The 15,807-nt window shown below is 42.4% G+C and overlaps 1 protein-coding gene across 2 annotated transcripts in view; it reads left to right on the forward strand.

The window, feature by feature from the left end:
• LOC118357963 (succinyl-CoA:3-ketoacid coenzyme A transferase 1, mitochondrial-like) overlaps nucleotides 1-15,807 on the forward strand; it is a 130,153-nt gene that overhangs the window by 54,147 nt on the left and 60,199 nt on the right. For both annotated transcript variants that reach the window (XM_052479132.1, XM_052479131.1), the window contains exons 8-12: nucleotides 13,186-13,293; nucleotides 13,709-13,823; nucleotides 14,053-14,147; nucleotides 14,671-14,719; nucleotides 14,934-15,006. In XM_052479132.1, coding sequence (XP_052335092.1) covers nucleotides 13,186-13,293; nucleotides 13,709-13,823; nucleotides 14,053-14,147; nucleotides 14,671-14,719; nucleotides 14,934-15,006 — 440 coding nt within the window. The remainder of the gene's footprint in view (nucleotides 1-13,185; nucleotides 13,294-13,708; nucleotides 13,824-14,052; nucleotides 14,148-14,670; nucleotides 14,720-14,933; nucleotides 15,007-15,807) is intronic.

Here is a 15,807-nt window from a genome sequence, read left to right on the forward strand (position 1 = left end):
TCAACGTCAACAAAACTAAGGAGATGATTGTGGACTTCAGGAAACAACAGAGGGAACACCCCTATCCACATTGATGGAACAGTAGTGGAGAGGGTAGTAAGTTTTAAGTTCCTCGGCGTACACATCACAGACAAGCTGAATTGGTCCACCCACACAGACAGCATCGAGAATAATATAATATATATATATATAATAATAATAATAATATATGCCATTTAGCAGACGCTTTTATCCAAAGCGACTTACAGTCATGTGTGCATACATTCTACGTATGGGTGGTCCCGGGAATTGAACCCACTACCCTGGCGTTACAAGCGCCATGCTCTACCAACTGAGCTACAGAAGGACCACGCAGCATCGCCTCTTCAACCTCAGGAGGCTGAAGAAATTCGGCTTGTCACCAAAAGCACTCACAAACTTCTACAGATGCACAATCGAGAGCATCCTGTCGGGCTGTATCACCGCCTGGTACGGCAACTGCTCCGCCCACAACCGTAAGGCTCTCCAGAGGGTATTGAGGTCTGCACAACGCATCACCGGGGGCAAACTACCCGCCCTCCAGGACACCTACACCACCCGATGTCACAGGAAGGCCATAAAGATCATCAAGGACAACAACCACCCGAGCCACTGCCTGTTCACCCCGCTATCATCCAGAAGGCGAGATCAGTACAGGTGCATCAAAGCTGGGACCGAGAGACTGAAAGAAGCTGTTTATCTCAAGGCCATCAGACTGTTAAACAGCCACCACTAACATTGAGTGGCTGCTGCCAACACACTGACTCAACTCCAGCCACTTTAATAATGGGAATTGATGGGAAATTATGTAAAATATATCACTAGCCACTTTAAACAATGCTACCTAATATAATGTTTACATACCCTACATTATTCATCTCATATGTATATGTATATACTGTACTCTATATCATCTACTGCATCCTTATGTAATACATGTATCACTAGCCACTTTAACTATGCCACTTTGTTTACATACTCATCTCATATGTATATACTGCACTCAATACCATCTACTGTGTCTTGCCTATGCCGCTCTGTACCATCACTCATTCATAAATCTTTATGTACATATTCTTTATCCCCTTACACTTGTGTCTATAAGGTAGTAGTTTTGGAATTGTTAGCTAGATTACTTGTTGGTTATTACTGCATTGTCAGAACTAGAAGCACAAGCATTTCGCTACACTCGCATTAACATCTGCTAACCATGTCTATGTGACAACTAAAATTTGATTTGATTTTGTGAAAGTGTGATATGTGGTGCAGTTATGTGTGTCTGATGGCAGTGTATTCAAGACATGGGAAGCTCTCACAGAGAAAGCGGATTTACTAAAGGTGTTTTTCCTTAAGGGAACTATTACAGTCACCTCATGGCAGACCCTGTGGATCTGCTGCCATATGTTTGGGTTTTCTGTTTAACAAAAATACTGAGTGGAGGGGGAGCCAGGCCATTTAGGATCTTGAATACAAGACATGCGTCGGTGTATTGCACAATATTTTCCCAACTCAGGAGCTCATGCTTTCTGAGGATGTAACAGTGATGATGGCTATTGGGCTTCCTATCAAGCACTTTGAGAGCCTGTTTGTTGACAGACTGAATAGGTTTTAATGTTGTACAGCAAGCTTGGGCCCAACTAGTCAAGCAGTATGTTAAGTGGGGGAGTATCATAGATTTGAAGTACAGTTTTGCTACCTCTGTAGTCAAACAATTTCGTATAAATCGGAAATTAGCTAGGTTGAATTTGGTTATCTGAATGACCTTTTTCACATGCTTTTTAAAAGAGGTTGGAATCAAGTATGATGCCAAGGTACTTAAAATCAGATACCACCTGGAGCTTCTCCCCTGACACATAGACATCTGGCTCAGTAGCATCTGTTTCCCTCTTTGTGAAGAACATGCAAACAGTTTTTTTCACATTGAGATGCAAACACGAGTCACTGAGCCACTTTGTAACCTGGACCATTACAGCAGTGAGTTCTTGTGCAGCTTGTTGTTTGCTCTTTGCATGCACAAATATCACTGTATCATCTGCATACATTTGAATCATTAATGAACAGGAGGGGCCCCAGTATTGACCCTTGGGGCACGCCCACATCATAGTTAAGAGTGGGCGACAGCTCATTGCTCACTCTGACACTGAGTTCTGCCTTCAAGGTATGATTTAATCCATCTCAAAGCATCGGGGGAAAAGTTGAACTTGGACAATTTTGTGATGAGAATCTCATGGTTAACTGTATCAAAAGCCTTCCTTAGGTCCAGAAACACAGCCCCGACATCCAGTTATTAAATCCAAGGGTTCACATACTTTTCCCAACCAACACTGAATGTTTTAGCAGTACGTTGAATAGAGACATGAAAACCTATAATTGTTTGTGTTATTAGTTTAAGCAGACTGTGTATTGTTGTGACCTAGATGAAGATCAGGTAACATTGTATGACCAATTTTATGCAGAAATCCAGGTAATTCCAAAGGGTAATTACCAGGTAATTCCACATACTTTTTCTTGCGACTGTAGTATGAGGGTGAATGGGCAAGACACAAGATGTAAGTGCCTTTGAACAGGGTATGGTAGTAGGTGCCAGGCCCGGGTGCACCAGTTTGTGTAAAAAAACTGCAACGCTGCTGTGTTTTTCACACTCAACAGTCATGATGCTGGCCTGGGGGTAGGTTTATGACAGTCATAAATACCTCTTCCCCCCTTTTTCCTCTCTGTACCCTACTGATGTGACTATTGAACATCCCTTGGTTAACAAAGGGATTCTGGGAACATCAGAAGGTGGGGAGAAATGAACCATATTTTGGTAATCCAACCAGTTGAACATATGCGTTGGTACTTAATGAATATGATGTCAGTTCGGTTGTCATCTGAGACATTTTCATCAATGATAGGATGACATAAACGGTACAGTGGAAAGTCTACACATTATCGTTATCAGATTCACATGGAATTGTTGTACAATTTAAATGGTTGAATATAAAATTATTGGTGAAAAGATTAAATGTAATTTTAGCTTCCAAATGAGAGATTTGGGTTTTCATAAGGTTAGAGCTCTGCTCAATCAGTGGCCCGCCCCTGTGAAGAGACATGGGTTATAAAACTATGAAAACACACCCTTCTCCCTCCACTATATAAGCCCTTGACGAAAATGTAACCTCCTGTTGTGAGGACGACGGCCCATACGTTAAAAAGGACTAACATGTCAACTACAGAACTAAGCCAAACTCAGCGTGAGCTTTGGTTGTGAATGGTATGAACTTTGAACTCTTATTCACTAAAGTGAGACATCCTAGCCGTTGAGTTAGCAACAGCAGCTAAAAACATGGGCTAGGAAAGGACAGACAGAGTATCCCACCTACCACCCAATGACGACACTACAACGTTTCCCGTTCACCACTAGAGACACTCTTCAAAGGACTCTGTTGGGCAACACGGCCTTCCATCTACCACCAACCTATTGAAGCGCAGCTTAGTGTAAATATTTATAGCATTTTCCTTTTCCGAGGTATGATTCATTCTGTGTATATGTAATTCAGTGTGATTAGTTAGGTATTTAGTAAATAAAGAATTAAACCCAATTTTTTTTGCTGATTCAACTTGTTAGCCAGGGTTCGTGAACATAACCAAGAATTTACAACTTTCAGATGAGACTGAATTAAGGTGATGATTAATATTGACTGCTATTGATGTAAAATATTACTAGGTCTTTAAAAGTTTATTCGGAAGATAACAGCTCTAGAAATATTATTTTGTCGTGCCCCGACTTTCTAGTTAATTACATTTACACGATTAGCTCAATCAGGTCATATTAATTACAGAGAAATTATTTTATAGAATAGCATGTCATATCACTTAATCCGGCATAGCCAAAGACACGACAACAGTTTCCCATGTGTCTCAAGAATGGTCCACCACCCAAAGAACATCCAGCCAACTTCACACAACTGTGGGAAACATTGGAGGCAACATGGGCCAGCATCCCTGTGGAACGCTTTGCTTTGAGGCTGTTCTGAGGGCAAAATGTGGAGGCTGAACTCAATATTAGGAAGGTGGCGGCAATGTTTTGTACACTCACTGTACACTCTTACACTGGAGTGGACAATGTAGAGGGTCAGGAATTATGTTGTCACACGTAGTAACCCTTCCTGTATGGATTTGAAGATCTCTTATCGTTCCCCTCGTCCTCTGAGTTTTGGATTTAAGATGCAGCAAGTCAATTTGCCCTCTCTCTTTCTCTTTATCTCCCTTTCTGCTCCCTCTCTCATGTGTCTCCCTTCTGAGTCTGAGGAGGAAAGATTTCAGTATCGTATTATACAAGCTTATTGCTCCTGGAAGAGTCCCTGAGTGCCTCTTCCTCTCTCTAGCATTCTCTTGATGTCTCTCTCTCTCTCAATTCCATTCAATTCAAGGGGATTTATTGGCATGGGAAATGTATGTTAACATTACCAAAGCAAGTGAAGTAGATAATATACAAAAGTGAAATAAACAATAAAAATTAACAGTAAACATTACACTCACAGAAGTTCCAAAAGAATAATGACATTACAAATGTCATATGTGTATATATACTGTGTTGTAACGATGTACAAGTGGTTAAAGTACAAAAGGGAAAATAAATCAGCATAAATATGGTTTGTATTTACATTGGTGTTTTGTTCTTCACTGGTTGCCCTTTTTTTGTGACAAACAGGTCACAATTCTTGTTGCTGTGATGGCACACTGGTATTTCACCCAGTAGATATGGGAGTTTATCCAAATCGGGTTTGTTTTCAAATTCTTTGTGGATCTGTGTAATCTGGGGGAAATTTGAGTCTCTAATATGGTCATACATTGGGCAGGAAGTTAGGAAGTGCAGCTCAGTTTCCACCATATTTTGTGGGCAGTGTGCACATAGCCTGTCATCTCTTGAGCCAGGTCTGTCTACAGCGGCCTTTCTCAATAGCAAGGCTATGCTCACTGAGTCTGTACATAGTCAAAGCTTTTCTTAAGTTTGGGTCAGTCACAGTGGTCAGGCATTCTACCACTGTGTACTCTCTGCTCAGGGCCAAATAGCATTCTAGTCTGCTCTGTTTTTTTTTGTTAATTCTTTCCAATGTGTCAAGTAATTATCTTTTTTGTTTTCATTATTTGGTTGTGTCTAATTGTGTTGCTGTCCTGGACCAGCTTGCTTATGGGACTCTTCTCCAGGTTGATCTTACTGTGGGTGATGGCTTTATGGAAGGTTTGGGAATCGCTCCCTTTTAGTTGGTTTTAGAATTTAACGGCTGTTTTCTGAATTTTGATAATCAGCAGGTATCGGTCTAATTCCGCTCTGCATGCATTATTTGGTGTTCTACATTGTACACGGAGGATATTTTTTGCAGAATTCTGCATGCAGAGTCTTAGTTTGATGTTTGTCCCATTTTGTGAATTTTTGGTTGGTGAGCGGACCCCAGACCTCCCAACCATGAAGGGTAATAGGTTCTGTAACTGATTCATGTATTTTTAGACAGATCCTAATTCATATGTCAAATTTGATGTTCCTTTTGATGGCATAGAATGCCCTTCTTGCCTTGTCTCTCAGATTGTTCACAGCTTTGTGGAAGTTACCTGTGGTGCTGATGTTTAGGCCAAGGTATGTATGGTTTTTTTGTGTGCTCTAGGGCAACGGTGTCTAGATGGAATTTGTATTTGTGGTCCTGGTGACTGGACCTTTTTTGGAACATCATTATCCAGGTCTGGCAGAATCTGTGCAGAAGATTTACAGTTGAAGTCGGATGTTTACATACACTTAGGTTGGAGTCATTAAAACTCTTTTTTTTTAAACCACTCCACAAATTTATTGTTAACAAACTATAGTTTTGGCAAGTCGGTTAGGACATCTACTTTGTGCACGACACAAGTCATTTCTTAAACAATTGTTTACTGACAGATTTCACGTATCATTCACTGAATCACAATTTCAGCGGGTCAGAAGTTGACAGTGCCTTTAAACAGCTTGAACAATTCCATAAAATGATGTCATGGCTTTAGAAGCTTCTGATAGGTTAATTGACATAATTTGATAATTTGGAGATGTACCTGTGGATGTATTTCAAGGCCTACCTTCAAACTCAGGGGCTCTTTGCTTGACATCTTGGGAAAATCAAATGAAATCAGCCAAGACCTCAAAAATTGTATACCTCCACAAGTCTGGTTCATCCTTGGGAGTAATTTCCAAACGCCTGAAGGTACCATGTTCATCTGTACAAACAATAGTACGCAAGTATAAACACGATGGGACCACACAGCTGTCATACCGCACAGGAAGGAGACCCGTTCTGTCTCCTAGAGATGAACGTACTTTGGTGCGAAAAGTGCAAATCAATCCCAGAACAACAGCACCACGGGAGTGGCAGCATTATGTTGTGGGGGTGCTTTGCTGCAGGAGGGGCTGGTGCACTTCACTTAATAGATGGCTTCATGAGGAGGGAAAAGTGTGTGGATATATTGAGGCAACATCTCAAGACATCAGTCAGGAAGTTAAAGGTTGGTCGCAAATGGTTCTTCCAAATGGACAATGACCCCAAGCATACTCCAAAGTTGTGACAAAATGGCTTACGGACAACAAAGTCAAGGTATTGGAGTGGCCATCACAAAGCCCTGACCTCAATCCTATATAACATTTGTGGGCAGAACTGAAAAAGTGTGTGAGCAAGGAGGCCTACAAACCTGACTCCGTTACATCTGTCAGGAGGAATTGGCCAAAATTCACCCAACTTGTTGTGGGAAGCTTGTGGAGGGCTACCTGAAACGTTTGACCCAAGTTAAACAATTTGTAGGCTATGCTACCAAATACTAATTGAGTGTATGCAAACTTCTGACCCACTGGGAATGTGATGAAAGAAATAAAAGCTTAAATAAATAATTTGCTCTACTATTATTCTGACATTTCACATTCTTCAAATAAAGTGGTGATCCTAACTGACAAAAAACAGGGAATTGTTACTCGGAATAAATGTCAGGAATTATGAAAACTGAGTTTAAATGTATTTGGCAAAGGTGAATGTAAACTTCCTACTTCAACTGTAGGTGCTGCTGTAGGCCCTCCTTGGTTGGTGACAAGCACCAGATCATCAGCAAACAGTAGACATTTGACTTCAGATTCTAGTAGGGTGCTATACCATCACCAATTTGTTGATATATATGTTAAAGAGGGTGGGGCTTAAGCTGCATCCCTGTCTCACCCCACAGCTCTGTGGGAAGAAAATGGTGTGTTTTTTTGTGTGCCAATTTTAACCTCACACTTGTTGTTCGTGTATATAGATTTGATAATGTTATGTTTTTCCACCAACACCACTTTCCATCAATTTGTATAGCAGACCCAGTGTCGAAGGCTTTTTTGAAATCAACAAAGTATGAGAACACTTTGCCTTTGTTTTGGTTTGTTTGTTTGTCAGTTAGGGTGTGCAGGGTGAATACGTGATCTTTCGTGCGATAATTTGGTAAAAAGTCAGTTTGACATTTGCCCAGTACGTTGTTTTCACTGAGGAAATGTACGAGTCTGCTGGTAATGATGATTCAGAGAATTTTCCCAAGGTTGCTGTTAACGCATATCCCACGGTACTTATTGGGCTGATCCGTCCTTGGTTCCAAATATTGCGGAAGATGTCATAGCTAAGGATGATTTTAAAGAGTTTTAGTATAGCCAATTGGAATTTGTTGTCTGTATATTTGATCATTTCATTAAGGATACCATCAACACCACAGGCCTTTTTGGGTTGGAGGGTTTTTATTTTGTCCTGTAGTTTATTCAAGGTAATTGGAGAATCCAGTGGGTTCTGGTAGTCTTTAATAGTTGATTCTAAGATTTGTATTTGATCATATATATGTTTTTTATGTTCTTTTGTTGTAGAGCCAAAAAGATTGGAGAAGTGCTTTACCCATACATCTCCATTTTGTAAAGATAATTCTTTGTGTTGTTTGTTTAGTGTTTTCCAATTTTCTCAGAAGTGGTTAGTCTATGGATTCTTCAATTACATTGAGCTGATTTCTGATGTGCTGTTCACTCTTTTTCCATAGTGTATTTCTCTATTGTTTAAGTGAACCACCATAGTGAAGGCGTAGACTCCGGTTTTCCGGGTCTCTATGTTTTTGGTTGGACAGGTTTCTCAATTTCTTTCTTAGATTTTTGCATTCTTCATCAAACCATTTGTCATTGTTAATTTTCTTTGGTTTTCTATTAGATATTTTTAGATTTAATAGGGAAACTGAGAGGTCAAATATACTGCTAATATTTTCTACTGCCAAGTTTACACCTTCACTATTACAGTGGAACGTTTTGTCCAGGAAGTTGTCTAAAAGGGATTTAATTTGTTGTTGCCTAACTGTTTTTTGGTAGGTTTCCAAACTACATTCCTTCCATCTATAGCATTTCTTAATTTTACTTAGTTCCTTTGGCTTTGATGCCTCATGATTGAGTATTGCTCTGTTTAAGTAGACTGTGATTTTGCTGTGGTCTGATAGGCGTGTCAGTGTGCTGACTGTCCGTGATAAAGTAGTCTACAGTACTACTACCAAGAGATGAGCTATAGGTGTACCTACCATAGGAGTCCCCTCGAAGCCTACCATTGACTATGTACATCCCCAGCGTGCGACAGAGCTGCAGCAGTTGTGACCCGTTTATGTTGTCATAGTTGTGTCTATGGGGGCATATTGGGGAGGGAATGCTGTCACCTCCAGGCAGTTGTTTGGCCCCCTGTGTGCTGAGGGTGTCAGGTTCTTGTCCAGTTCTGGCATTTAGGTCACCACAGAGTAGTACATGTCCCTGGCCTGGAAATGATTGATTTCCTCCTCCAGGATGGAGAAGGTGTCTTCATTAGTATGTATGTATTTTCTAGTGGGGGGTATAGGTAGCACACAGGAGGACATTTCTCTCTGTTAAAATAATTTCCTTTAGATTTTCTAGCCAAATGTAAAATGTTCCTGTTTTGATTAATTTAATGGAGTGAGTTAGGTCTGCATTATACCAAATTAGCATACCCCCTGAGTCCCTTCTGTGTTTCACACCTGGTAGGTTGGTGGATGGGACTACCAGCTCTTTGTAACCTAGAGGGCAACCGGAGGGTCCTTCTCCTCTATACCAGGTTTCTTGTAGGATGACAATGTCTGTATTCCTATATTCTTTGAAGTCCAAGGTTCCTGCTCTTTAGACCAAAGGCAGATGACCTCAGGCCTTGGATATTCCAGGATGAGATAGTGAAGGCTTTGTGTTCCATGAAGTGTCCAATGTTGTTGGTCGTGTGGTTTGGCCTCAGGCCAGTACGTGTGAGCAGAGCCTGCTGAGCATCTGATACATGCCATTGGCTTGGGCTAGTGTAAGAGTGGGGGTTGGGCCTGTTTGCCTGCTCACGGCCTGGGCGTATGTGTGACTTCCATGTTTAGGCCTTCTTTGCAGGGGTGGATGGGGTGGTCAGGAGGGGAATAGGTCTGATATGTGGGGGCCTAAATGGGGTGTGGGTGTGGTTGACTTGGGGTGTGTGTATGTGGCTGGTGGTGTTGTGGTCTGGATGTAATTCCTCTCAGCATGGGTCCTCTATGTGTAGGTCCAGGGGGAGTGGGTCCTGCAGGTCTGGAAAAGTGTCTTGCTGGTCTGGGCGGGGTGTCTACATTGATCTGTTGCTCCTGTGTGATGTGTTGGGGCTGCGTTTGAGAGCGATGTCCTTTAGAGTCCGGGCGAAGGTGGGCACTGCTGCCTCGTATAGGTGGACCCGGTCAAAGAGGCTGTTCAAGTCTAGGATGGAGTGGTGGGCCAGGTAATCATTTGGTTTTGAGGCACAGTCACGGGAGATACTTGTTTTCCCGCTGTATGGTTTCCTTCGTGGTAGCAGAGTGGACCATCTTGTGCATTGGGGAAAGCAGAAGAAGCTTTTTCAATCACTCCCTTCAGTGCTGTGGCCACCCTTACCTGCTGTGTTCTCAGGTCGTTTGTGCCTGTGTGTATTATTGTGTGGCTAGGTGAACCTAGTTGGTCCTCAGACAGAAGGTCTAGGGCGCGCTGGGTGTTTGGACACCAGAGACGCACTGTGTTTGGGAAAAAGTATATTTTCTCCTATATATTTCCCATTTGTGTCCGTAAGGAGTACAATCAGTGTCTTGTGTGTGTGTGTGGGGGGGAGGGGGGTGAGATCCCCTGGGCTTGGGGTTCTTCATTTGTATATTCTGCTGTGATGTCGACGTGGTCAGGGTCTGGTGTGGACTGTTCTGCTGGGGTGTCGAGACTTTTGTCTGGAGCTGAGGTGGGCTGTTCTTCTGGCTTCTCTGCCACCTCTCTAGTGGGTTGTTCTCTGTCACAAGCCATCCCGCTCACCAACTCCTCCAGCAGTCTAATCCTCTCCTCTAGTGTTCTGTTCTTCTCCTGCTCCTGCTTGTTATATTGTTGAAGTTGTGTCACCACAGTCCAGAGTACATATATGTCTCTCTCCACCTCCAGCTCTCCGGGTCTGATTACGGGGGTGTTGTTGTGCTGGACTGTTGTCTGGGTTTGTGCTGACTGGAGTATAATCACCTGCTATTCCAGCTACACCTGCCGTACCTCCAGCTGGGTTAATGTGTCCTTCATTTCAATGAGGGGCTAGTACTGTGTGCTGGGAGGTTGACTTTCCGCTTGGGGTTGCTTGTCTGTGGAGTTATATAATGAAGATGTCAGACCCACACGGGTGGGGGTATCTTTCTCAAGGGAGAGCTTCTCCTGCTGGGCTAATTCTTTGATTAGGTGAAAGTCCAGCTGAAACTGTTTGTGGTTGCCCTGTACCATTACTATTCTAGACTTATAGAGATGTATTTTAGCTGACTCCGAGTCCTCGTTGTCTAGTATCCTGAGTTTCCACACCTCGTTAACACCCCCTCTCTTAACAGAGGGGTAGTGTGCTAATATAGCACTGTGCCATGCCAGGGGATGGTTTGTGTTGAAGATGAGGTTGATGACGTTCCCATTTTTATAATAGTCAGCAAAAAGCGTCTCTTGATTTTCCATAAGGAGCTTCATTTTGTGATATTTTCTTGCCTTATCATTCTTTACATACACCGGGTACTGTATTTGAATTACCTCTGAACCGCGGGAGGTAGCTTCTAAGGCCTCTCCATTTGGTTGGAGTACACTGCGACTCTCCTGCCATTGTTGGGCTAAAGGGCTTTGACACCTCTCACTTGACACGTCAGTGCTAGTTGAAGTTGTATAAAGCTTGGCAGACTTAATTTAGCATTCAGTCCTTATATTATATTTACCCTTTTATTTTACGAGTCAAGTCAGAACATTCTTGTTCTTAAAACAAGTTAACTGCCTTGTTCAGGGGCAGAACGAGAGATTTTGACCTTGTCAGCTCGGGGATTCGATCTTGCAACCTTTCGGTTACTAGTCCAACGCTTTAACCACTAGGCTACCTGCCGCCCCAAAAAGTACTTTAATGTATTTTTCTTCTTGGTTTTTGGAAATAAACTATAGCTTCAGACTAAACAGTACTCTCTCAGTTCCTGGTTGGATGGTGTTTCCAGGTTTCTGTTGTTTTCCAGAGCATTTACTGCATAGCGTTGGAATAATAATCTTTGGTAGTTTTAATTTAAGCCTTCCAGGTAATTCCTTCCAAAATCAGGTTGTAGGTTTTGAGTCTCTCTCTCTTAAGCTTAGTGAGGGTCTTCTTCAGGAAAAAGCTTTGGTGTTATCTCACACTGCTCTTCATAGGCAGCTAGGGTACCTTAACAAACACATCACAGGAGGATGGGAAGAAGGGACGACCAACAATGGGCTCACCCCAAAGTTGTTTCTATTCTTGCAAGTCGGGTTCTGAAGTTCAAAAACTAGCTATTTCCCTTGTTCAACATACCTCTGGTAAATAGAAGAGTGCTGGCATAATTCACATTTTGATCCAACAGCCATCCAACAGCCACTCAGATTTCATTAACAGTCAAAATCAGCTAAAATGACACCAAAAAAACGTATGAGCATGCTTCTAAAACAATACATGTAAGAAGTAATGTGGTATATAGTTTAATATAATTTTTGGGTGACCTGAGTCTTTTAACCTAAATATCACAGATGAGACATATATTTAGGAGTCATGCTTGTGCCTGTGAGATTGTCTGACTACTATAATTGTCTTCTCTTCCCTAACTCAAACAGAGAAAAACAACCAAGCTTGTGAACAAAACAATGTAAATAGCCAGAGACAAAATCTCACTTCAATAGACTTTAGTTTCAAGTCAATTAGACCAACTTTTATTCCTGTGTGCAGCGCTTCTGAAACGGAATCCTTCACTCAGCTCTTCACGTACGCACAGTGTTGCAGCGTAAGGTGGAATGGGCTATATAGGATTTGTAGTTCTTTGATTTTGTGCGATTAATTTACCAGCTAAGAAACAAAACAGCAGAAATTCTTGGAAAACAGATACTGCAGCATTTATTTGACTGTTAATGTGATCATACTTTACTATTTTATCTCAGGCAGAACTCACTCTGGGAGGAATTGATTTAGCAGGAAGCTTTCTGAAAATGTTGCTTAGTAATCAGCTTAATTTTGAAGCTTTTTAATGAACTTTGGTTATTATCTTTGGTAATTGTAATAGCATCTCTTATGTGGGGTTTAGATTTCTTGCTAAGTGACACAGGAAGTAATGGTGTGTCTATCTCTGTGTTTTGCTCCACATAGTGTCATTCACTGATGGTTGACACTAATGGATTACTGATGATGGTGATGAGGATGATTGAGATGATTCTTGTAACATCCCTTCCTTAGGCCACACTTGGACCCTTCCAAGTCTTTCTGCGAACACAGGGGACATTGGAACAGAGCTTGTAATGTAATACCAGTTTTCTCCTTGTGATGGACAGAACCTCCTCCCCACCTTCCATCCCCTCTGATCCCAGGATCAGGCCCTCTCCCCAGGTTTCGACTTCTCTAAAGAACCCTAAGCCCAGCTGAGGCATGGAGGCAGCTTTCACCAGGCCTGGTGGTTGTCAAAGCTATAGGAAAATGAACACAGTGTGGTTCCTGCTCCCTGTTGACAGATGGCAGGAGTGAGGTTTAAAATAATTTGGTGAATGTTGTATTTTCTAAATGTGAACGGATCAAAGTGGGTGGGTACAGAGATTGAGGAGTAACCCCGCTGACCAACACTGTTCTTGCTTCATCCCACTGTCCGTCTGTGTAGGTGGAGGAGGTGGTGGACGTGGGGACGTTTTCTGAGGAGGACATCCACATCCCCAGTATCTACATCCACAGGATCATCAAGGGAGACTGCTACGAGAAGAGGATAGAGGTGGGCCTCCAAACACCACAATGGATTCATACTTAAAGTTGCAAAGTTCTGCTAACTTTCCCAAAATTCCAAGGTTTTCCAGAAATCCCAGTTGGAAGATTCCCAGAACTAGGACATAATAAGCAGGAATTCTGGAATTCTCCACCCAGGATTTCTGTAAAACATGGGAATTTTGGTAGAGTTACTGGACTTCCTGCAACCCTACTTAAACAGTAACACAGTCACTAGTTTGAGTCATAATGGTACTAGAGGGGGAGAGAATGCTGATGACATCATCAACTTTGTCCAAATATTACAGGAAGTCCTCTATAGTTCATCCCTTCCAGACCCATCAGAGTCCAATAGGGAAGTCTGTGTAATCAATTGGTACTAAGCAGAGAAGAATTAATTGACTGTCTCTCTCTACACTCTCCAGAGGCGCACAGTGCAGAAGGACCTAGCAGAGAAGCCCAAACCAAAGAAGGACTCCGACATTTTACGAGAGCGGATCATTCGCAGAGCAGCCCTTGAGTTTGAGGATGGGATGTATGGTATTCTTGAACATGAAGTGGGACTCCATCGAACCAATCGTCATTGATCTTGTGTTATCTGACCAAAAGACAGCTTAATAGTTAAAAAAAAACTTGCCGCTATGAATATCTTTGAGAAACTAGCTTACCCAGGCTTTGGCATTTGTAGTGCAGAATTAGAATGAGATCAGGGTACTGTATGTCTGTAATGTATTCAAAGTGTATGTTCTTTAACATGAACCACTGTCAGCTAACCTGGGTATCGGCATCCCCATGCTGGCCAGCAACTTCATCCAACCAGACATCACTGTCCACCTGCAGAGTGAGAACGGCATTCTGGGATTGGTAAAACCCTCATTTGAATCTATGTCATAGTAACACCATAGTAACCTGGTTGACAACAGGTGTTGGGACTCAAGTTTGAAACATGCCGGGTTCCTAACAAACATTGTGGAGATTGCAACCATCTGACGTTTTCTCTCCCATTCATTTTTTTTCTCATCAATTCTGTTGTCAGAGAAATGAAAGCAGAAATATGCTAATGCTCATTTGTGAAAATGTTCCCCCCAATTATGAGTGTCAGGTTAAGAGATGTGGTGTCAAAAGCTCCCTTGGGCTATAGAGAAACAGGGCCGGTTCCTTTGTTGAAGAGATAAAATAAATGTCTCATCTAATAAGTTTTCTTTGATTGTCTGTTGGCCAGGTTTGATGTGTATAGTGATGTGTGTTGTCTATACAGGGCTGATCTGTGAAAGAGACCTTGGTCTCAGCTTGACTCCCTGTCAAAATAAAGGTTGTGAGATCATGCTGGGGTTGAGTGACCAACAGAATCCAAAACTACTGTGATGAATGTGTGTGTTTCATGTAGGGCCCCTACCCCACAGAAGACGAAGTGGATGCTGACCTCATCAATGCCGGTAAGGGAAGATATCTATCTATCTATCCACACACACACACACACACACACACACCACCACACCACACCACACCACACCACACCACACCACACCACACCACACCACACCACACCACACCACACCACACCACACCACACCACACCACACCACACCACACCACACCACACCACACCTATGTTTATGAGATATGTGGAAATTTCCCGTGTGTGTGCAGGTAAAGAAACGGTGACTGTGCTTCCAGGGGCTTCCTACTTCTCCAGTGACGAGTCGTTTGCCATGATCAGAGGGTAAGGACATTGTCACAGTCTATTATCTGTTCTATTTGTGATCTCACTCATCATGCAGTTTGAATTGAGTTCACAAAATTTTGAAACCCTATTTGGGCATTAAACCAGAACTCTAGGGGGCTAGGGCGTTATAACAGAACTCTAGTGTAGGGGTGTTATAACAGAACTCTAGGGGGCTAGGGTGTTATAACAGAACTCTAGGGTAGGGGTGTTATAACAGAACTCTAGGGTAGGGGTGTTATAACAGAACTCTAGTGTAGGGGTATTATAACAGAACTCTAGGGTAGGGGTGTTATAACAGAATTCTAGGGGATGGGCGTTATAACAGAACTCTAGGGGGCAAGGGTGTTATAACAGAACTCTAGGGTATGGGTGTTATAACAGAACTCTAGGGGGCAAGGGTGTTATAACAGAACACTTGGGTAGGGGTGTTATAACAGAACTCTAGTGTAGGGGTGTTATAACAGAACTCTAGGGTAGGGGCGTTATAACAGAACTCTAGGGTAGGGGTGTTATAACAGAACTCTAGGGTAGGGGTGTTATAACAGAACTCTAGGGTAGGGGTGTTATAACAGAACTCTAGGGGGCAAGGGTGTTATAACAGAACTCTAGGGTAGGGGTGTTATAACAGAACTCTAGTGTAGGGGTATTATAACACAACTCTAGTGTAGGGGTATTATAACACAACTCTAGGTTAGGGGTGTTATAAAATAACGCTAGTGTAGGGGTGTTATAACAGAACTCTAGTGTAGGGGTATTATAACACAACTCTAGTGTAGGGGTATTATAACACAACTCTAG

Source organism: Oncorhynchus keta, chromosome 25, assembly GCF_023373465.1.
Source record: "Oncorhynchus keta strain PuntledgeMale-10-30-2019 chromosome 25, Oket_V2, whole genome shotgun sequence".
Taxonomy (NCBI): Eukaryota; Metazoa; Chordata; class Actinopteri; order Salmoniformes; family Salmonidae; genus Oncorhynchus; species Oncorhynchus keta.